The sequence below is a fragment of the Podarcis gaigeae genome (assembly GCF_964106915.1).
Source record: "Podarcis gaigeae genome assembly, chromosome: 8".
Taxonomy (NCBI): domain Eukaryota; kingdom Metazoa; phylum Chordata; class Lepidosauria; order Squamata; family Lacertidae; genus Podarcis; species Podarcis gaigeae.
Genome location: NC_139684.1, coordinates 50,137,893 through 50,161,879, shown reverse-complemented (window position 1 = coordinate 50,161,879; position 23,987 = coordinate 50,137,893). Strand labels below are relative to the sequence as shown.

Sequence of the window (23,987 nt, the reverse complement as noted above, 5' to 3'; positions counted from 1 at the left end):
CAAAACACCCAGACTTGTAGGCCACAAAACCCCTGCCTTCCACGCATTTAAAAATATGCGAATGAAAAAATGAAATAAATCTGATATAGCGCTGGATTCTTAACACACACACACACACACACATTGTTGGAGATTCCTGGTGCCAAGTGAGAAACTGACACCAGTGGTGTGAGCCTTTCCGCACTGCAATGACCTGCAAACAGCTGCAAGATCAGTCGATGTGCACTTTTTTGAAAATGGAAAAAAGGGAGCGTCACTTACAAAGAAATTTGCTGCATAGCATAACAAGGCAATAATTACAACCTGTGGTTTTGACAGCATTTATTCAGAGAAGGGCTTGTCATCCAGTTAAAAAATAGTCATCATATGTTGAGCAATCCATTGATTAAGTCTGTATATGAGCAACAATAATTACAAACCTAAGAAGAGCCTGGCGGCAGGATCAGACCAAAGGCCTGACTAGTCCAGCATCCTGTTCTCACAATGGCAGCTCAGGTGCCTCTGGGAAGCCAGCAAGCAAGGCCTGAGCACAACAGCACTCTGCCCAACTGCAGTTTCAAGCAACTGGTATTCAGAGGCCTGCTGCCTCCAATAGGGAGGTAGAACACAGCCATCAGGATTAGTAGCCACTGACAGCATAAAGACATTGAGTGGCTTAGTAGCACAAGACAGTGTTACATGTGGGAGGAAAGAAAGATAAGCACACTGCACATGTTATCACAAAGAGCCCTGCTGGGTCAGGCCATGAAAACATAAAAAGAACTCCCCTGGATCAGACCTTGGGACCAATCTAGTCCGATATCGTGTTTCTCGTAGTGGCCAACTAGATGCCCCTGAGCAGCCTACGAGCAGGACATGCAAGGGCACCAGCTCCCTCTGAAGCAAAAAGCGTCACTTCCTTTGTTTTTAGACAACACAAGCTTGTGCCGTAGAAGAAACACGAGCGCCAGAAGCTGCTTTTTAACAGGTCAAAGACGATTAGTCCATCTGACCAAGTATTGCCTACAGCGACCGGCAGTTGCAACTCAGGGTTCCTAGGCAGAAATCTTTCTGAACCTCTGTTACTGGATCCTTTTCACCAGGGATTAAAGGGATTGCACCTGGATCCTTCTGCATTCAGAGGATGATCAGCCCCCTTTTTGTCGTAAAAAAAGCAGTCTCTCCAGTTTGCAAGAGAGAGGGAGGCCTCTTATAAGTTGGTGCTTGCTGTTTGTAATGACTTGAATGGGGGGAGGGAAGACCCCACAACTTTGGTTAAAAAATCTGCAGCCTGATTAAACAGGAACATCTTTGTAGCTGATTAGAAGTTTGGTGTTTGCTTGTTTGTATTTTTTAAAAAAGGTGGAGATTGTTATTTCACTGTATCTGGGCTGGATTTGAAATGTTTTTTATATATGAAACGGATTTTGCAAATTTAAGTATTTTGATTGTGTATGTTTGTATAGAATTTCTATCATTTTTTATTGTTGATGTTTTTATTGCTAAATCACTTTAAGAGATATTTTATAGGAAGCAATCCATAAACGAAATAGCATGAAATAAATAAAATAAGCAACTTGACTCACCATATTGTGTTTGAGGATTCTTTGTACAACTGGAGTGAACACTTCTATGACCACCATGGATCGAGGGCGTTCTCTGCAATGCTGCATTAAGAAAGCACACAGACACATATATTTGAAAAAAGAGTTGAGAAGAGGCAACTTGATTTCTCACCAACGATTATACAAATCCATCAAATAAATCAACAAAAGAAAATTAGGTGCTCCCAAATTGGTTTTTCACATTGTGGGTTACAAAAATGCACCAAAATGGGGTATAACTATGTAAAGAATTCTAAAGAGCTAGCTTACTGGGAACTCTAAAAACAAATTTTGGCTATGGAAGATCTGAATCTTATGAAACAGGAGGGACAACCATGGTTGATACACGTTGAACTGTCATTGGGCAATTTGCCCTTTGTAATACAAAAACAATGCATGTATCAAGAACATAAGGAGAGCACAGCTGGCTCACACCAACAGTTTATTGTAACAACCCTGTGAGGCCGGTAGAGCTAAGATGGTATTCTTCAACCCTGGAACCCCAAATGTTGCCACATCATCCCTGGCTGAGCTGGCTGGGGATGATGGGAATCACAGCCCAACAACATCAGGAGACCCAAAGTTGAAGAACACTAGGTGAAAAGGCAGTGGCTGGCCCAAGATCACCTACTGAGCTTTCTGGCTGAGTGTGATTCGATTCCTGGTTTCCCACTCTTAACCACTACATTGCTTTGTAGCTAGTTGTTACCCAGGGTCCCCAAATACCAAACTCCCCCACCACGTTGTCTGCATGTACCAGTGAACTTGGGGAGGGTCGGTCTCTCACTTTGCACTAGGCTTTGAAGAAAGGCAGAGACAGCACAAGCCTATTGCTGCATCTGAAATTTCCCCTGTGTTCTGCCCCTGGGCTATGGTCCACTTCCTGTTCCTCTATGTACAGGTTGTTTTTAAAAATGTAATGGCTTTGCATTAAAATATCTGGAAAACGTTGCCAGAATTAAGTCCCCCAATACAATGGCTTCAATATGCACATGGAGCCTGGCTATATGTGGAGGAAACCACCCATTTATTTTAACAGAAGGGAAAGATCCATAGTTATATTGGTGGCACCAGAAAGGAGCATGCCCAAACACTGAGAGTAGGGAAACTCCTGAATGCACAGAACATAGATTGTATATTCAAACCTCCCATGAAGGTTAAACCAGTTGAAGTCGGCAGCATAGATGTGCACTGAGCATAGCAAAGTCTGGGGAATGTTTTAAAATACACACACACATTTCAGAAATACCTTGCAGAAAAATTCACACAAGTCAGGAGGTGGGTGGTTGTTTTCCAGCAAAGGTGCAAGTGCCTAAAAATAGAGATAGGACAGGATTATACATAGATATTTGACTGTGTCAGGGACAGAAAGTTGCATTATTAATTTAAGTTAAAGAAAAAAAATCCAATTTGAACTCATATTGGTATGCAATTCCTGTCTGCATATTACATGAATATATTCTTTAAAATAAATAAGTTCTCATTTACCAATATCAATAAGTACATACAAATGTTGATTACTTATTATTTTTTCCATCATTCACACCAACATAATAAATTAGTCTTGACATTATTGCATAACCCCATAATTTACTTAATCATTCATTCATCGTTTGTGTGTAATCATCTTTCCAGTTTTCTTATAAAGTATCTATATGTAAAAGACGAAAACCATTTAAATAATAATTAAAGCAGCATCTTAGTATTTATTTGCTTGCAACCCAAAACAGAAAAACAAATGTTAGGACTGTGGTACAGCAAACATTGTACAAATTAAAATACTGTTAAGCCCCTAGACTCTGTAAAGCACAGAGGGAGCCATGGGGCCCAGGGATGGCAGGGGCCTGGGGTTAGGGTTCCAGCACTGGGAGAAAAGAATCCAAGGAGGCAGATAATGTAGACTAAGACAATAGTCAGGATACTAGGGAAACACACTAAAATAAGGGGGGTCCCACACTGCTTACTTAGTTTGCTGGTTTGCCAAGGATGCCGGAGCATCAGTTAGTGGAGTAGAGGTAAGATGCTTGAGGCTAGTTTCTGGAGGCTCTGGTTTGAAACCCCCCTTCTACCCCCTTCTCGATGCCTAGAAGCATCAACCCACTATAAAGTTTATAAAAGAAAGCAAACAACTAATAACAAAACCAGGTGACAGGCTGGTAGTTAGGGTAGTTCTCCATAATGCCTAACCACATTTGGTGCAGCAAATTCATTTCTAACCTTTTGTGCTGCCAGTGCAAAGAAAGCTACCTTGCAAGTCACGTTTGTGTCCCTATCAGCAGGATGATGACACGTTTTCACATAACATTTCACAAATGTTACTACTAGCTGTAGGAAACTGGAAGCACACACAGGGATTTCCATCCCCTCTGCTTTCTAACTTTCACAAACTAACATTCGATAGAGGTGAGTAAGTAAGAACATTTTTAGACTATTAACTTGATAAGACTAATTTTCAAAGGCTGCTCAAAGATGCTTCTTGCAAAGTCTGGGGGCCACATGCTGGTGGTGGACGGGGCCAGAGGCAAAAGTGGGTAAAGCAAGAAATGCAAATTTTACCTTTATACAGTAGGCAAGTTTCTATACATGCTCTCACACACCCCTCTATACTACACCCAGGCAAGAAAAAAAGGCATTATCAGAGTTCAATGACTCCTTACAGCTAGGCAAAATCGGGGTACGAATCAGGGCCAGTGAGGGGTGTGGCCTGCAGAGAGTCCCAAGGGCCAGGCAGAGAGACCCGGAGGGCCACACTTGGCCCCTAGACCTGGCATTCCCCACCCTGCTGCAAAAAAAAAGCTAAACTCTCTATATTTTGTGCAGGGGAGTCTCAGAGCTTTGCTGCCTTTTGTAGAAATTACTCAGTCAAAACAAGATGTTTGCTGTACCCACACCCTGGGCCATCCTTTCTCTGCCCATCACTAGGCAACTCAATGTGGTTACATACAGTAAATATATTAAAGGTTTATAGCTGCTGTGGTGCATGTAATGACATTATGTCACTGCTGCCTTCATTGTAAATTACAGTGTTGCTGGAACAAAAGATTCTCAGTATCCGGGGAGGCCCTTGGGCCTTTCTATCCCTGAACTAAGGGATTCCTGGTATCAGTTTACAAAGTTGATCTCTTTAAGCACAACAGCTGGGACACTTTGTGTTACATCTTTCAAACGCCAGAAGTTTGCACACATTTATTTACCTAACAGAATTTGTATACGGCTTAAGAATAAATGAAATCTCTAAGCAGCTTACAAAGAACATACAATATGCATCAAATTTGTCGTTAAGAGTCACAAGTTAAAAACAAGTCTTTTTTTATATATATGTGTATATATATAAAAACCAGTAACAGAAATAAAACCAACCAATTAAATACATACATTATAACCTAAAAATATACGTTGACTTTACATGTCTGGGTAGGCTAAAACGTTTTTAGCAGGTGCCGAAAAGAGTACAGCAATGGCGTCTGCCTAATGTCAATGGGAAGGGAGTTCCGGAGGGCAGGAGGCGTGACAGTGAAGGATCAGTTCCTTACAAGTGCAGTAGCAATATTGTGTGGCATAAACATAAGAGGTCAAGTGGGCACAAATGGGTAGCGGAATCCTTCAGGCAAACTGGCTCCAGGTCGTTAAGGATTCTATATGTCAACAAGGAGGAGTAGATCTGAAGTTTGGGGGCTGCTCCTGGATTCAACCCTGTCACTGGAGGCTCAGGTGGTTAGGAGTGCCTTTTCCAGCTGTTCACACTTCATTCTGTTTTATTAATTATTCTACATTGCCTCCCCCTATGTTACCATATTATTGCCACCTGGAGAGGCCCATTTGCACTATGGCACAATAAAAGCAGAACAACACCCCAGGTACAATGTTTGTGGTATAAGAAGTTATAGGATTTTTGCAGGAAACAATGGGGCAAGCATCCTGAACCTCCATCCTGCTGCTGCTGAACTCCAAATCAGGACAGCAGAGAACATTTGCTCTTGTTTTTAAGTGGCCCACCCCACCCCTCAAAGGGCATTCTGACTATACTGCTGCCAGGTAATAACAGGGAGCACAAATTAACCTATTTGGGATCGAAAGGAAATGTTAACTGTGGCTTTGGAAATGGATTGCCATGACAACCACCCAGCTCAACTGGGCTCCTGAGTGGTGGCTAAGTGCAAAATTCACACCTGGCGACAGCTGTGCTCTGCTGTCGTGTTGCTTTTGCTGGAAGATTTGCCGAGACATGATATGATCAGGTGATAGCAACATCCTATATTGGATTACCGAGTAAATCTCTTGGAAATCGCCAGTGGCCAAAATTAAATTAGAATGAGGGGAGGCAATTTTCACCTCTCTAACAAATTGCTAGCATCATTAGGATCTATTTATTTATTTATTTTTAATGGCTCAATGGAGAGGACAAATACTTACTTTTCCTCTTATTTTACTAGCAAACCAGAAACATTTGGGATTAGATATTTATGCAGGAAACAGGTGAGATCAGGAGTAAAAAATTGTGGATTTAGGTTTAGGCATGGGTCATGTTCACAATAGGAATGGAAGGAACTGTCAATGTCAGTTCTCTCAGCATCTCATTGTTCCAATCTTAAATTCAGTTCTCCACATTTTGCAGCAAATTGTAAATTATTATTTTTTAAATCCTCGTGAAAATTCACCAGGATTTTAGTGCATTTTTCTCCCCGGGAACACATTTTTATACGCAGTTTTGCCTAAAGTAAACATTTTTGCAATAAATTCCCCCTAATATAATGCATTATGCACACAACTTCCCCTAAAGTTTGCACTTTTTGCAAACATTGTTTGCCTGTGGTATGGCCTAGTGAGAGTTCCGAGGGCCTGACAGAGAGATTTGGAGGGCCACATGAGATTCCTCACTGCTGTGCCAAAACAAGTCATGGCTTAGCTTAGGGCAGTGTGGCATCAGAATGAGGAGCAAAGAGGCCACAATCCCCTCTCTGAGAGCCCACCCATTTGCTTGCTTGAGTTCAGCCATTGCTTGTCTTAATGTTACATGTGAGGATGCTTTCAAGGCAGTGCTATTTTTAAGAAATGTATTACATTTGCCCAATTGCAGCAGGTCAAGTCAGTAATAATGCAAAAACTGACAAAAAACTGCTTAAAAAAGCCTGATGGAACAAACGTAAATTAACTAGGCAAAGTGAACATCTCATATGTATTTATGATGTCCCCATACCTGCTGGAACCAACAGGTCCTGAAACAGTCAGGAGTGTGGCCTAGAGTAGAATTTATAACCATGGCTTCCTCAAACTTAGACTCCCCCCCCCAAGTAATTTAGAAACTGCATTTTTGTTAGGATGTACAGAAAAAGTCTCATATCTCATGAAACTAACATTCCAAATTTCTTTGTGGTAGTGAGGAGAAACCCTGAGAATGAAACCAGTTTTAGATCTATAGAAAAATGAGCAGAAGAAAAAAAGACGGGGAAAGGGTAAGAAAAAAAATGAAGTTAACGACAAAAATACGTTACTCCATACTCACCACAATAATGTTTTCATGCTCTTGAGTGGTTAAGTTATTATTCTGAAAGGGGAAAACAAATGAGAAAATCAGCAAGCAAGCCTGATTTGTTTTTGTTCTTTTTTAAATCTGGTTAGGCTTGCAAGTCCTTTTCCCTTAAGTGTCCTGTCTTGCAGAGTGGCCAATATGGCACAGTCTTAAAAGAGTGGCCCATCAGCTCCCATATGTTCTAGAACCCATCCCTTTGTCCTGCATTGAGTTACAAGACTGGACCTGAAGAGCATCCCATCCAAACACAGGCTCCAGAGCAGGGATTGGCAGAAGGTACCACAGCAGACCTGGGTGATTTGCAGTGGGTCTGTAAGAGTTTCTAACTTCCAGTGATCAGTGACAACCAAAATGACTGTTCATCCCACTCCCACTAATTTTGGGCTGCTGGGGATAGGTGAGACCAATACTGGATTTTTGTGTGAAAGCAAAGACAGTGAGCTCAGCTTTGGTCCTGAATTTGTGGCCTGCAGGTGAAAATTTGCATGTGTATATGCAGGTCACCTTGGTCTTCATAACTGAATGATGTCTCCCATACCAAAGGTGTCTGTCCAAGTCAACAACCCACAAGGAACATTTCTGGATAACTTATGCCCAGTCGAACCATGTAGCCAAGTACTGTTGGCTCTGACTGACAAAAGCTTTCCAGTTATCCAAAGTTAGTTCTACTCAGAATAGACCCACTGAAACGAACAGGCATCACTAATTTAAGCCCATTAATTTCAATGGAACTATTCTGTGTACACAGCATAGTTACAACAGTGCTCTCGTAACTTTCCCCCTTCCTATCCGAGATCTTTAACTGGGACTTTATGTCTAGGTTGAATGTGCTCCACCACTAAGCTCTGGCAGGGATAGGCAACATGCTCCCCGCCAGATGTTGTTGGACTACAACTCCCATCATCCCCAACCACTGGGTTCATTTTGGCTGGGACTGGCGGAAGCTGTAGTTCAGCAACAGCTGGAGGGCTGTTGGCTACCTCTGGGCTATGGCTTCTCCCCTTACACGTTTTCCTAAGTGGGAGAGGGAACACAGCTCAGCAGCAGAACCTGTGCTTTTAATGCAAAAGATCCTGGCTTCAACTCTTGGCAACGCTAGAGTTTACTCCCACAAGAAGCAGTGAAGGTCACCCACTTGGATGGATTTAAGAGAAGATAAGACGAATTGAGGAAGGATAAGGCTATCAAGACTACTAGCCATTATAGCTATGTTCTGCCTCTGCTGTCTGAATATCAGTTGCTAAGAATCACAAGTAGGGTGAGTGCTCTTGTGCTCAGGTCAGCCTGAGCACCTGGTTGGCCACTCTGAGAACAGGAAGCTAGACCAGACGGGCCCTTCTTGAGTCCTTATTTCTATGGAAAAATGGGTCTTGGGTAAGATCTTGGGTAGCAACTGACAGAAAAGGCCTCTGCCTAAGACCCTGGAGAGCCACTGCCAGTCCAATTAGTCACTATTTATTTGTTTGGACATTTATATCTCACCTTCCAATGATAAAATCGTACTCAAGGCAGCTTGCAATAAATATATCACAACAAAATTAAAAGCAAACCTAGCAATAAAGCAAACTGAAGTAGCGCGGCATCATAAAATGCTGTCGTAAAAAAAGCAGCAGGCCGAAGCACTGAGCTGGATGGACCAAGGGTCTGACCTAGTATAAGGCAGCTTTGGGTATCTGACTACTCTGTGTGCACCTGCTCCACACAGGAACATAGAAAATTGCCTTATACCATGTTATTGGGCATCTAGCTTAGTATTGTCAACACTGACTGGTAGCAGCTCTCCAGAGTTTCAGACAGAGGGCATTCCCAGCCCTACCTGGAGACTGCCGGGGATTGAACCTGGGACCTTTTGCATGCAAGGCAGATGCTCTGCAGTTGAGCTGCAGATCTTGCTATATTTCTATTAACCAAGTTTGGTCTATAGTGGCACAAAACCCGCCTGCACATCTCACAGACAAAGTTCATACTCAGAATGCTATCATGTTGCATGGCTGATAGTATGGGAGCAGGGACTTTCTTGTGTCTCTCTGGAATCAGTTGGTCTAATGAGACCTGCTCCAGCCTAACATTAACAATTTTTAGGAAAAGGTGGAAGACCTGTTTTACTTTGTTCAAACTCTGAATAGTTGCTTTTTTTAAAAAAAACCACGGCATTTCCCCCTATAGTATGGAGATGATCTCATTTATTTCAAAAGGAGAGAGCCTGGCAATGAACTGTAATCCCCCGATTGCCAGGTCTCGTTTTAAAAGAGGACTGGTTCCTGGCATTTGCAGAACCTGAGATGCGAAGCAAACTGTACAGACACTACCTTTCTCATGTCTACTTCCCCCATTCAGTGTTCCCCTGGAAAAAGTCCTATGGACACTCATGCTTCGAAGTGCTTCCCTTTGGCTGGAACATGACCCATTTATCAGGGATGGGCAACTTTGGAGTTGTATTTGGCTCTTACTCCGAGAATATCTATTGAAATGAATGAACTTAAGTTAGCCATGCCCAATAATTTCAGTGGGCCTACTCTGAGTAGGAGTATTACAGAATACCACCCACTGGCTCTGTGGCCACAGGCAGCCCTCAGCTGAATCCACGTGGCTCTTGTTTAATTTCAAAAGCCCTCTGTTTCTTTCCTGGCAGCCCACTAGATGGGGAAGAAGGGGGGCAGAAGAGAGGGAGGATGGTCACACACACGCTTTGGCCACCCCCCTACATGTGGCCCCCAAAAGACCATCCTCAAGATAGTGTATCCCTCAATAGTTGCCCTATATATTTTGTGCATCTGACTATGTGAGCTACACATAGTCTGCAAAAGCCTACAAGACAATAAATCTTTACGTCTATGGTTCTTTGTTTTCTCACTATGACAGACTAACATGGTTTTTCCTCTGGAAGTTACGCATTTTGAAGGAATTACTGTTTATATTTATATAAATATAAACTGATTGCACATTTACCAGTTTTCTAGGTTTATTTGGAGCTTTGACAGAGGAGGCAGGAGTATATGGCATTCCAAAAACAAATAAATGCCCAACATCCTTCAACAGCTGTTCACATAGTCTGCTTTTCAAATCATTTCTTATCCTCTGCACGATTTGCCTCTGTTGTTCTAACCTTCCCACCTCCCTCCACCCAGCTTAATGAATATGGCAAAACAGTGCAAAGATGCTCCATGTGTGCCTGCCTACCTGCAAATTTTGGGTGACCCAACAAATTGGGAGTCCTGGGTTTGGACAAGGTAAAGAGCTGCACGCAATCACTTCTCCAAAGATATTTTTTGGCATTGGATATCCAGGTCCACATTTAAGACTTAACATTTTTTAACAGAAAAGAGCAGCACAAAGTTTACCTCTGAGAGCAACTTGGAAACAATCTCCAGTGGAGCCTGATGAATCGATTCATCCTGCAAAGGTGACGTTAGCGCCATGTCCACCAAGGTCCGGATCTCCTTCAGGACCACCTCCAAGCGGCTTGGGTTACTCAGAACCTTCTTATACTTGTAGATCTTTTTCTAGGAGAATAAATAAATAAAAGCCACACAAGTTCAGGTGTAAGGTTATAAAAAATAAGGGGAGAATACAAGATAAACAACTTTCCACATGCCATATGGTCAAAAGAGACCCTTTGCATTTGTTCTATGCTTCCTGCTTCTAGCTCTGCAGGTGGGGGGAGGGACCCTAAAAATGTTTAAGAACTAAGGAAAGAGGAAGCCATCTTTTACTCTGCAGTGGAAAATTACATTATTGTTTTTCTGTTTGGGGGTTTTGCTTGTTTTGTTTCTCTTTAGGGTTTTAGAAAACAGATACGTTGATGGCCTGATTCACACAACAAATATTTGGCTCAATAAACCCAAATTAAAGGTAACTAATGTGCACAGGGAATTCCACCCCACCCCCTTTACATCAAGGATGGGAAACTTGGACTCCAGATGCTGTTAGACTCCAACTCCCATCAGCCCCACAAATTGTGGGCAGTGGTCAGGGATGATGGGAACTGTAGTCCAACAGCATCTTACAGGCTGAAGGTTCTCCATCCCTGCTTTACATTAAAATACAGATCAGGAATTAAATGAAAAATAAGGGTTCTGTTATTATTATTGTGATTACTTTGTTCTGATTTTGTGGCTTTAAATGTTGGACACCATGGGAAAAGATGATATTTTGAATGGCTAAAAATGCCACTAAACAAACAAACAAACAAACAAACAAACGAGTGAATAATTAAGGATATGGTCCTCCAAACAGTTTTCCATACATTTCCCGCCCCCCACATTGTACTTGATGTCATCAGCTTGATGTCATCAGAAAACCAGGATTCTTAATGGATGTCAAAGTTATTAAAAATTACAGGTAAATGTACTCCCATTTTCATAGACAGTATGCCTCCAATAACCATTTGTAGTAGGAAACTGTATTTTAGGAACAGCTTTGACATTTCTGATGCCCTTGAAGCAGCCATGGTGTCATACGGGTGTCACCATCATTTCTTAAAGCTTTCTGGTTGATCTGGGAGCATCTGGTGCTGCAATATTCCTAGAACTGGGCAGGGGTAGACCTGATCAGAAAGTTGGATGGTAGATCACTGAAGGCCCCATGGGTTAGAATTGGGGTAAAAATAAAACAATTTAGCCATGTTCAAAATGGGTTTTTATATCCCAGTCACTGAGGCCCTTTTCAGAGATGGAAAACTTCTCAGCATAATAAACGTAAGCAATAATCTCTTCCATACCCACTCTTCTGAGGTGCCCACTTTATGGTTCTGTTTTATCATTTACAGAGCAGAGAGCATTGCAGCCTTTTATCTTGTTCATCTTACAGTCTGATGTGACGAGTTTTCCATTGGCTAATGCAGCTTGGTTGATTTCGAGAACAGTGGATGCCTGATCTATATTTATTTGCTCATCAATCATTATTTCCCCCCAGATGGCATCTCGGTTTATGCTTAATAATAATAATAATATAAAAAGCGAGGCCATTTCTCTACCCCAAAGGCAGCAGAAAAACAAAGGGGAGAGGAGTCTGTGTAGCCTATGCCACAGGTTTTCACTTTTATGGGTTTGGTCTTCGAAAACAACCAAGCTTGAAAAACCATGCCAACGGCTGATTTAATTAGAGTTGGCCTTTGAATTAAAATTCTATGCAAATAAAGAGAGGCCAAAAAAAGCACCATTTTAACCATTAGGCTGAAGGCCAGAAAACAACACCATAATAACAAAACCACACAAAGGCCTTCATGTTTACATACTGCACACCACCAAATGCAACCTTCGAGTTACATTGACCAGGTTTTGCAAAATTATTGGGATGGCTCAGTTGGTAAAGCATGAAACTCTTCATCTCAAAGTTGTGGATTCAAGCCCCATGTTGCACAAAAGATTCCTACGCTGCAGGGGGTTGGACTAGATGACCTTCATGGTCCCTTCTAACTCTACAATTCTATGATTCTAAGAGATCCTCTTACAGCAGCCTCCCCATATCTGGTGCCCTCCCGATGGTTTGGCCTACAGCTCCCATCAATCCCAGTCAGGGCCACCTGGAACTGATGTGAGTTGTAGAGTTGTTGAGGGCATCAGGTTGGGAGAGCTTTCTTTAAAGAATGCAACTCTTTTACCCTGGCCTCTGACATCTGATATGTATATTTTCAGGACCTAACCTATATTTTGTTATTGCATTTTTTAATTATTATTATTTTTTTGCAATTTTAAGTTTTTAAAACTGGCTTCAATGTTGTATTTTCAATTGTTGTAACCTGCCCTGGGACCCTGAGGTGAAGGGTGTGTAATCAACAACAACAACAACAACAGACAGACACTATTGGGCAGGTGGATAGAAATGTAAATTAGTGAAGACGCCGACCTCTTAGCCTTGTTTCTTTGTCATCTCCCTTGCTTCCGGACAATTGTCTCCCTGTAATGTTGGCCATCCCGCCCTGAACTTCCCATATTTCTCTTGCACATGCACTATTCAGTTCCACAGACCTGCTCAGTGGATCTTGCTCTGAATAAGTTAGAAATCTGCCTTATAGACTGCATCAAATCAGTGATCCTATGCAAAGTCATCCATCTATTAATGCATGCATTTATTTAGTCAAATGATTTACAAACCTTTCATTGTTTGCCAATACCAAAGCAGCATATAATGTAAAAACCATAAACTACAACAAACGGAGATTTAAAACAAATAAATAAATAAATCAGTGAGCAACTAACAACAACGCTATATAGGGCTGGTATCATGTGCACGATTATGAACATGATTGGAACTAGACAAACAAAAAACAGAACCTAAGATCAAACAGTAAAAGATATGAGTATCAGAGGTGACCTGCCCCGCTTTTGTAGTCTCCCTTTCAGAAGGTTGGACGCTCCTTCTGGTGTGTCCTTCACCTGCCCTGTAATGCCTTCTATTTCCCCATTTGTTTGCCACCCCTAGGCTCCTCAATATAATTCTCAGGGTACATTTCTATCTTCCCCTTCTCCCCGCTCTTGAGGACAAGAAGAAATCATTTCTGGGATATCAAAACAACAACAACAACGGTAAAATGCTACTTATTAATGCTGGAGGGATCAATGTTAAGTCTTTTGCACCCAGTGCAACTGTGTTGCATCTGGAACACTGGCAAAAGTGGGGGGTCTGAGACCACTTTGCAGACAGCCACTGGCCCAGAAATGGCTGTGCCCCAATGAATTTCTTTGCCTTTAAAAGCTGCTACTTTAAGGCTGTTCTTAACACTATTCATTGTACTTGCAAGCACATATTCTATAACAGCTAAAAACACGATTCCCTTGACAATAAAGCAGAAATTGTCACTGCAATCGTGCAACAAGCAACCACAATTTCCAAACAGTGGCTCTATTCCACAGCTATTTCTGTGGTTACCCCACGCCCAATTTTCTTTCCCAAACTCTTTCTAGGTTTTCCATAAAGCACTGAATAAAAGCAAATGGGTTTTCAGATTTGCAGGCTGTATATTTCTGCCTGATTGGAGCCTAGGGGAAGAAAAAGGCCCCAACAGATTCTCATCCTGTATAGCCTCCCTGGTTCAGAAAGTAAAGCAGAACGAGAAAAGCTAAAACAGAAAAACAGACAATATATCCATAAAGCCAGTCCAGGCCCCCGACACTCCTCACCCCCAAATCCCCACCCCTTGCACCTCAGAATCCATTCGCGAAGCCGACCTCCAGCGCTGAATTTTCTAATCTGGCAGAGATCTGCTCAGGAAGAACTGTTGGCACTGGGCGATGCTGGCCGTTTGGATGCAGATGCCAAATTTATCCTTTGCAATTCTTTTTCTTTTTTAAAAAAAATGTTTGTTTTTTTAAAAAAGGCCTGCACAAAGTTCTCTGCACAGCCTTACAAAAAATAATAATCCTTAGAGACTTGAAAACAAAACACCAAACCCTCTGGAGCTGCAGTTCAAAGGAAGAAGTGAACAAAACTGTCTGCTGTTGAAGAAAGACCTGGAACGACTGGTTGGCGATGCCCAAAAGATATTGTTTGAAGCAGAGCTTAGAGCTTCAGGGTTAATCTAGCTAGACTCCCACTGTGGAAGAGTCACAAGGAGAGGAAGATCAATTTCTCTCCCTCCCTCCCTCCTCTCTCCACTTCAGCTCTTGGGGCCAGAGGAGTTTAAATATGCTTGCACATTGCACTGTTATCTTTTGCAAAATGTGGGCGGAAATACACAACAGCCCTCTAGAGACCTCAACCCCAGTATCTTGAATTTGCTCCTGGATGCAATTCTGCTTTTCTCAGCAGAAACACTCGAGGCGCTCGGTGGCACTCAACTGCTATCTTGTACTCACAATGTGCGAATACAGACAACCATTTACCAACTGGTACTGACCACTCTTAGTATAATTGCATATAATCAAAACAAACCGTTTAAAAACCAGGAAATGGTCCATAAAAGCAATGTAGACTCTTCATGCACCTACAAACACTCGCCCAAAGCTGCTCTCACTCTCCGATTACCCCTCCAAACACTCTTCCAGGTTGAGTGAAATGATGGGTGGGATTGTTGATTCCGCCCCCTTCTCTCCTGCCCCCGCCCCCTTTTTTCCTGGATGTCTGCCCCCCCCCCCACTTTTTTGGCCAAGTGCATAAAGCTGAATTCACGCAAGTTAAATGGGCGTAAGTTATGAGTTGACTGCACATATAAGCAAAGGAAACCTGCCTTATGCCAGGTCTGGGTTGCTCCAGAGGACCTATTTATTGAGCATTCATCACGATCGGCTTGCACAAAGCTTACATGGAGGTTAGATTATAGCTGGTATTTATTGAGCATTCATTCAGATTTGTTTGTGCAGATGCTGTACAACAATGAGTATTCATCCCGAAGTGCTTGTTGGGTGTTTATACGCCTTCCCATTAATTATCCATTCATTCCACACATTCTAATGCATTTCCCCATCACTTTTCTAACTGCAAAAAAGTCTCTCTTTTTTAAGTGGATCTGTTGCGCAAGGGCAACAGAACACTTTAATCCATTTTTAACTGCACAAACCTGAATATCCTGGCACACAGCTGAATCGCTCCCACAAAATACTGACAGTCTAGAGGCACCTTTAATCTATCCAGCCTAGTACTGACTATTTTGACTGGCAGCACCTCTGAAGAGTTTCTGGCAGAGCCTTTCCCATAACCTGACTATGTTTACCTCTGTCCAAAACAGGACTACAGCAAACATACACCTATTTTTTTTAATTCTGCCCCCTCTATTTTTTCAGCACATTCTGACTTCATTGCTACTGTATAATTTTAACTGGAAGCACAAATTAACCAAGTTGCTATATGAATTTGAAAGGAAGTGTAGCAGTTGCTTAAGAAACTGACACTAAGGCAGCAATTCTACATGTATGTCTTACTCTTGAGTAAACGCACCTAGGATTGCACTGCCAGTCTGATACTACATATGCAATTTTAGGGGAAGTATGTTATTAAAAAACAAAAACAAAATAACCAATATTATTTAACATTTGACACTAGCTTTCAAAATGTACGTCCGTTCTCCCTTTTTATTAAAAAAGAGTAAGTCAATCTGATCTTTCTGCCTTCTGGAAGGACTGAAGAGAGCGTAAGATGGGTGGAATTTCTGCATGGCATATAATAATATAGAAGCACCACATGACCCTTCGTCCCTTATCTCCAAGCCTATTTTGTCAAGACGTGTGCCCAGGTCACTAGAGTATTGAATGACATCAGCAAAACCCTTGCCATGATTTCAGTACAGTGGGATGGGACTTGAAATGCACACAGATGGGAAGAACACTGTCATCCAGAGATTTGCCCTGTCCCCTGTGAAGTCACCAGGCCCTCCAATAAAGACGCACAGATCCTGACCTCTTTTCTCTTTCCATTCCCTTTTCTGTCCCAAATCCTTTTTTTTCCCATTCGCTGCCAATCTTGCGTCCTACATTCTGTGTGTGTGTGTGTGTGTGTGTGTGTGCGTGCGCGCACCATGTACCAAACAAATTTCACCCAAGAGACTGAAGCATTTTTCCATGACTTCAGTATAGCAATCTAAACATATCCTCTTCCCTGATAGAAAATCCTTGCCCACCCCAGCTTCCAACCATGACAGGATTTCTGCCGGGACCACTTCTCCTAGCAGTGATTCACTCGTTTTCTTGCAGACACGCTAATGCTACATCTGAAATGTGAGTCGGCTTCCCACGGGCTGTGTGTGCCAGAAATTATTGATTTATTACTGAGCACAGAGGAAATCAAGCTCCAGCAAAAAGAGAAAATGCCAAGGGTTCTGCAGGGGATTCCTTCTTCACTTGCTGCAAGGCAAGCCTCAACTTGACAAGGTTCACTCTCAGCATCTTTAATTTCTTCACTGAGTTCTGGTAAGACTCAGTCTTCCATAATTTCACACAATATGATGTTACCAGTTTACAAACTTCTCACATTCCCAATAGCATATACAAGCAACTTATATATAAAGAGATTCCCATTTGTAGCTATGAGTTCGAACTGGGGAGCCAACACAATACATCCTTTTAAAGAAATGTCTAGATCAGGCATCCCCAAACTCGGCCCTCCAGATGTTTTGGGACTACAACTCCCATCATCCCTAGCTAACAGGACCAGTTGTCAGGGATGATGGGAGTTGTAGTCCCAAAACATCTGGATGGCAGAGTTTGCCTATGCCTGTTCTAGGTGGGCTTTCTCACTACTACTGCATGTATAGCTTTGTAAAGACACACAGCTTTCTAGTATATGGCGCTGGCACATAGCTTGCCATTTCTGGAATCTGGATTGTTTTTGTTTTTTTAAAAATAATATTTATTCAGAGTTTCATGAATGTTGTTGTTTAGTCGTTTAGTCGTGTCCGACTCTTCGTGACCCCATGGACCAGAGAACGCCAGGCACCTCTGTCCTCCACTGCCTCCCGCAGTTTGGTCAAACTCATGCTGGTAACCTCGAAAACACTATCCAACCATCTCGTCCTCTGTCGCCCCCTTCTCCTTGTGCCCTCCATCTTTCCCAACATCAGGGTCTTCTCCAGGGAGTCTTCTCTTCTCATGAGGTGGCCAAAGTACTGGAGCCTCAGCTTCACAATCTGTCCTTCCAGTGAGCACTCAGGGTTGATTTCCTTCAGTATGGAGAGGTTTGATCTTCTTGGAGTCCATGGGACTCTCAAGAGTCTCCTCCAGCACCATAATTCAAAAGCATCAATTCTTCGGCGATCAGCCTTCTTTATGGTCCAGCTCTCACTTCCATACATCACTACTGGGAAAACCATAGCTTTAACTATGCGAACCTTTGTTGGCAAGGTGATGTCTCTACTTCTCAAGATGCTGTCTAGGCCTGTCATTGCCCTTCTCCCAAGAAGCAGGCCTCTTTTAATTTCGTGGCTGCTGTCACCATCTGCAGTGATCATGGAGCCCAAGAAAGTAAAATCTCTCACTACCTCCATTTCTTCCCCTTCTATTTGCCAGGAGGTGATGGGACCAGTGGCCATGATCTTCGTTTTTTTGATGTTGAGCTTCAGACCATATTTTGCGCTCTCCTCTTTCACCCTCATTAAAAGGTTCTTTAATTCCTCCTCACTTTCTGCCATCAAGGTTGTGTCATCTGCATATCTGAGGTTGTTGATATTTCTTCCGGCAATCTTAATTCCGGCTAGGGATTCATCCAGCCCAGCCTTTCGCATGATGAATTCTGCATATAAGTTAAATAAGCAGGGAGACAAAATACAGCCTTGTCGTACTCCTTTCCCAATTTTGAACCAATCAGTTGTTCCATATCCAGTTCTAACTGTAGCTTCTTGTCCCACATAGAGATTTCTCAGGAGACAGATATGGTGATCTGGCACTCCCATTTCTTTAAGAACTTGCCATAGTTTGCCGTGGTCAACACAAAGGCTTTTGCATAGTCAATGAAGCAGGAGTAGATCTCTTTCTGGAACTCTCTAGCTTTCTCCATAATCCAGCGCATGTTTGCAATTTGGTCTCTGGTTCCTCTGTCTCTTCTAAATCCAGCTTGCACTTCTGGGAGTTCTCGGTCCACATACTGCTTGAGCCTTCCTTGTAGAATTTTAAGCATAACCTTGCTAGCGTGTGAAATGAGTGCAATTGTGCGGTAGTTGGAGCATTCTTTGGCACTGCCCTTCTTTGGGATTGGGATGTAGACTGAACCTTCTGAACCCTCATAATGCTAAACCATGGTTTAATTATAAGTGTGGACACAACCAGTGTGGAACAAAAACCAACCTAACTATATTCCTTTAAACCTTCCATTACTTTTTTCATTTCCTTCTGGCAAATTTTCTTCAGATCCTGGCTTTTATGCTTTTGGTTAGCAAAACGTAAGCTCTTGTCTGACTCATATCAAGAACGCTTCCATATTTTTCTCATTAGAGCAGGAAGGTTTACTTGTCAGTTTATTATTATTATTATTATTATTATTATTACTTGAGAAACGGAAAATTTTCCTGCTACTGCTGAATGTCTCCAGCCAAAACCACAGCTGGGACCTTCTGCATGGAAAGCAGATGCTCTACCACTGAGCTATGACCCTTACCCTAAACTGGGGAGTTATAGTTCAACAACATCTGGAGGGCGACCCCTGCTTTACTGCCATATGTTGTGAATTCCTGAACCTCTGAACAATCTACTCATCCACACCTGTGGATGTGGGATCTTAAACAGTGTTGGAGAGCATGCAAAGGTGTGATACTCCAAATAAATCTGCCCCAACCTGGCAGATACTATTGTGTAGTATGACTCACCATCAGTCTCAACCAGAATGGTCAATGGTCAGGGATCATGGGAGCAGCACTCTGGAAACAGACTCTGGAGGGCCATAGGGAAATCAGTCCTGATGCTACAATTTTACATTATGTATGTATCACACACATTTCCAGCTATGGCTAGAATGCCAGCTAAAGTTCCTTTGGAACAGAGATGACTTGGCCACAGTACTCCGTGCTCTGGGAACTTCCAGACTGGATTAGCGCAATGTCCTCTATGTGGGGTTGCCCTTGAAAACAACTCAGAAAAGTAAAGAAGTCCAAAATGTAGTGGTCAAGTTATTCGCTGGGGCTGGAGGAAAGGTGGGATAAAAATTGCAATAAAGCTCCTATAACTCCTGTTCCAAAACAGCTGCATAGTTTGTTTCCAGGCTCACTTCAAGGTACTTATTTTAGTGTTTAAAGTCCTAAACAACTAGCAGCTTAGGTCCCCAAATAGCTGTGAGATGTTCACTTTTCACAGACCCTTTCAGGTTAATAATCAGTGGACAGGACCCTCTTGGTAGATCTACTGCCCTCAGAAGTTTGGGGTGCAGTGGCCTGAGAGAGGGCATTCTTTATGGAAGTCCCTGATTTGTGGAATTCTTTCCCAACAGAGTATATCTGTCTTCTTCACTAAAGAACTTTCAGCAAATGCTGAAGATGCAGATCTTTACCCTAGCTTTTGACACCCAAGATGTGTGTTTTCAAGGCCTATCCTATTCCTGTGACTGTAATCTGTTTTAACTGGTTTTAATCCTGAATTTTAAATGGCTGTAACCTGCTGGGGAAGGGCAAGTAATAAATCTAATAATAATAACAATACTTTGACTACATCTGAAACTAATTTATAGATGGTGGTTTTCCTTCTTTGAGTCATTGATGTTTGTTAGCTACCTCCTGGGCCTAAGTGCTTGTTAACTCTGTTAAAAGCAGGTACCAGCTCTGGCAAGCAGGGCCTTATCTTTTTGTACTTTGACCTGTTATTCATAGGAAAGGAGAGCTCATGGAGATTGCATAGCCACAAAGCATCCCGTTGCAGAGAAATCAGGCCCGATCTGCCTGTTGCCCAGGTAACCGGCCTCCTGTCTCAGCCTCAAGGCTGAAAAATAAATGCATCTATCTATCTATCTATCTATCTATCTATCTATCTATCTATCATCTATCTATCTATCATCTATCTATCTATCTATCTATCTATCTATCTATTCTATTATCTACACACACACACACACACACACACACACACACACACACTCCCTATAACTAAGAGCCTGGCTCTGAATAAAAGCAGAGATTTCTCAGCAAAGGAGCTCCTTCTATTAGTTCTAGCTAATCTCAAAAACTCAGCACCTGTTTAGCCAACAATGAACATTCATCTCCTAAGGGGACTCCTTTTCAGATCAATTTCTAATTTAGCAAAGACCATTTCACCACTGAGCATCATTCAAGGCAATTACATTTCCAAATCAGATTAAAAGGGATGCTTCTCAGCCCTGATTTTTTTTTCGTTTTATTCTCCACTTTTTGCAATTGTTTTCCTAGCCTCCCACCCCCCATTCTCTGTTCCTGCCCCCGCCCTTTTCCTTCCTTCCCAGAAGGTCTTTCAAGCACTGGGAAACGTTTTAAAAATATATATCTGTTTACCTACCTATTTTATTCTCCCTTCCTTGGAAAAAACGTGCTATTTTGCTGTGCCTTTAACCCAGCTTCGCCTTAAATGGCTGTAAAATGGACTTCTCTTCCCTGTGCACCTGCATCATCAGTGTCGTCAGCAAGATTGCTCCAGAAACGTGTTTGCTTCAGAGAGCTGCTTCTACTGCAGGACCCTCAGGGATGTCTCGGGTGCTGAAATTTGCAGATCTGATGCACTACAGCAGCTTTAAAAAAGACTTGAGAGCTGGCGGGGAGGGGAATAGGAGCTGCTGAAAGCAGAACTTCGCAGCTCTCGGCACCCTTATTTTGCAGGGAAGTGTCACATTTCAAGAGGGCTGTTTCCATCCAAAATGATTTATATCCGCGCATCTTGATGCCAAAGAGCATCAACAGAGCACCAAAACAGATTCCTGTACACCAGCGGTTGAAATAAGGCAAGCATTCTCCTCCTCTTCTTTTTCTCAAAGCAGTTGTAGGTTTTAAAGAGCAGCTTGCTCAGTTGCTGAGAGGAAGAGGCTCATTTGCGCGGGGGCTCTTATTGTGTTTGCATTCTTCCCCTTCCTTTGTGGTGCTGACAGTGGCCAGCTAAAATCTCTGGATTCCTGCTCTAGCGGCATCCATGTTTCAGGATTGGCTACATGCATATATATATAGAGAGAGATTATATAGAATACCCTTAGGCGGCAAGATCGAATACAATCTGCCCCTGTTAGCAATCTCCCAAAGACCCTTTTTCAATTACATGCCCTCCATTATATACACACTTACTGATTTTATCTGTGTTTAATGATGATGGTTTAATGTATAATTGTTTTTTGAGTTTTAGCTGTGTTCTATCTACGTTGCTTTATTTGAAAACCACTTGGTAAAGAGCTCCTGTTGAAAAAAAAATCTAAACTAATTTCTAAATAAGTGATTTGCAGCGGGGTAGTCGTGTTAATCTCTTGCAGCAAAACAAGGAAGGCACCTTAAAGACTGAAGGTGGTATCACAACATAGAGTCAGCCTTTGTCACTCTAGTGCCCTCAGGCTATTTGGGGCTACATTTCCCATCAGCCCCAGCCAGCTTGAGATGTGCTTGTTTGGGATGATGGGAGTAGCAGGCCTGGAACATCTACAGGGCACCAGATTGGCAAAGGTTGGACTAAGTCCAACTCAATGTAGAGGTTTATCTTTAAACTGGTCTTGGGCCGAGCAGCCCTTCAAGTGGAGGATTTCTTTGAATAGAGGATTGTAGGACACATGACCATCGTAAGGATAAGCCCTAACAGTCATGCAAACTACTTTCTGGTTGTATCTGCACCATACATATGAAGGCAACTTACATCCTTTTAACAGTCACGGCTTCCACTTCTCTAAAGAATATTGGGAACTGTAGCTTAAAGGTACTGGGAATTGTAGCTCTGTAAGGAGTTCCCGGGGTACTTTGGGAGAAGCACTGGCTGTCAAAGTGGTATAAATGTGCTTTCAATGTATGGTGCGCCCTCTGTTAGGAAGACAGTCTGTGATTCAGGAAATAAAGGAGCGTTGTTTTCTCAGCAGATAAAAATTTTAGAAGTGATGTCTCACGGGGCTCTGCCACGTGTTTTCCCGCCACTCAAAAAGCTCCTTGACCCTGACATTAACCAAAGCCGCCCAACATTCAGCAGCAGAGTGCAGAAGCATTAGAACGTTATTTCCATGACAAAACAGTCACATCAGGCCACATCTTCTGATCCCAAGGATTTTGAAAACGTTTTTCTGCACAGATTTAAAGGCCGCAAATGCCTTTAAATGCTGTTTTGTTTTTGTTTTCGAAAACAAAACTTTGTTCACTCAACAGCCCTATTTTTAAACCAGAACCATGGCAACAATACCGTAAGGTGCATCACACGAGGCTTCACCGCAGCCTCCATCCACTTACCCTTGCCGGCTTGCAAGGTAGAGAAACAAACATACTGAATTTCTTGTTTACCCTGCTGAGCATCGTCCTCCCTGCAAGTCTATCAGACCACCTCACGGCTGGCCCCGCTCTGTCACATGAGCCAGGATGGGGTTTCTACAAGGTGTAGAAAGGGAAGAGGGTGCCTAAACTTTCGCTCTGTCCATTTATGAAAACTAGAAATGGGTTTTTGAGAATGACGAAACTGAAAGCGCATATAACACTATACAAGCAGCAGTATTGTTACAGAGACGTTTAGGCTCTGGACCTAAGGGGTCTCACCTTTTTAGATGGCAATGTGTATTACAGGGTTGGGAACCTCAGGCCTGGGAACTGAATGTGGCCCTCCAAGTCTCTCTACATGGCCCTCAAGACTCTTTCCAGGCCACACCTCCTACTGGCCCTGTACATCCTTTTTGTGTGTTTTCGGCTGGCTGGAATGTACCCTTAAACTCTGCTAGTGCATCTTGCAGAGAGGTGTGTGTGTGTGACTGTGTATAGAAACTAGCCTCATGTACAAAGGTAACATTTACATTCACTGCTCCTGTAGCCCTGAGAAAAATGATCAACCCTTGTTATTACTTCCTTTCAAAATGTGGCAAGCCAGACCAGCTGGGCCTGGGGCCACCACTGCCCATTCTGTTGAGGGGGAGCCTGGACATCGGCCCCAAAGTCCTACCCTGACAGCGCCATTGTGTATAACTAATCTTGCCAAGCTGAGTAACGGAGAACCTTTAAAAATTGCTTTGCTTCTTTCCTAGCACATACCCGTCATGGTCTCCAATATTTAGCAGAAGGCACAGTGAAGCTTTAAGTAAATATTATAGGAGCTCATAGTACGGCAATGAGAAAAGCGTGATGACCGAATTGCTTCAATGTGGTCCAGCGTCCTGCCAAAGAACTTCAGATACACGTTCATAACTGGACTCAAGGGGTCCGATTTGCTATCCTTCTCCATCCTCCCAGCAAAAATAAATGTAAAAATATAAACACTGCTTATCTCCCAATGATACTGCCCATAATGCCCGGTGCTCTAAGTACTGGAAACATAATGAGATGTAGAGCCAAG

The 23,987-nt window shown here is 42.6% G+C and overlaps 1 protein-coding gene across 4 annotated transcripts in view; it reads right to left on the bottom strand.

Moving 5' to 3' along the window:
• Positions 1-23,987, bottom strand: part of CMIP (c-Maf inducing protein) — a 149,767-nt gene that overhangs the window by 22,957 nt on the left and 102,823 nt on the right. For 3 of the 4 annotated variants that reach the window (XM_083752134.1, XM_083752132.1, XM_083752133.1), the window contains 4 exons: positions 10,455-10,616; positions 7,087-7,128; positions 2,833-2,895; positions 1,566-1,646 (listed from right to left, as the gene is read on the bottom strand). In XM_083752134.1, the coding sequence (XP_083608260.1) occupies positions 1,566-1,646; positions 2,833-2,895; positions 7,087-7,128; positions 10,455-10,616 (348 nt within the window). Of the gene's footprint in view, positions 1-1,565; positions 1,647-2,832; positions 2,896-7,086; positions 7,129-10,454; positions 10,617-14,257; positions 14,711-23,987 lie in introns of those variants that run through there. The other variant, XM_083752135.1, reaches the window with a different exon arrangement.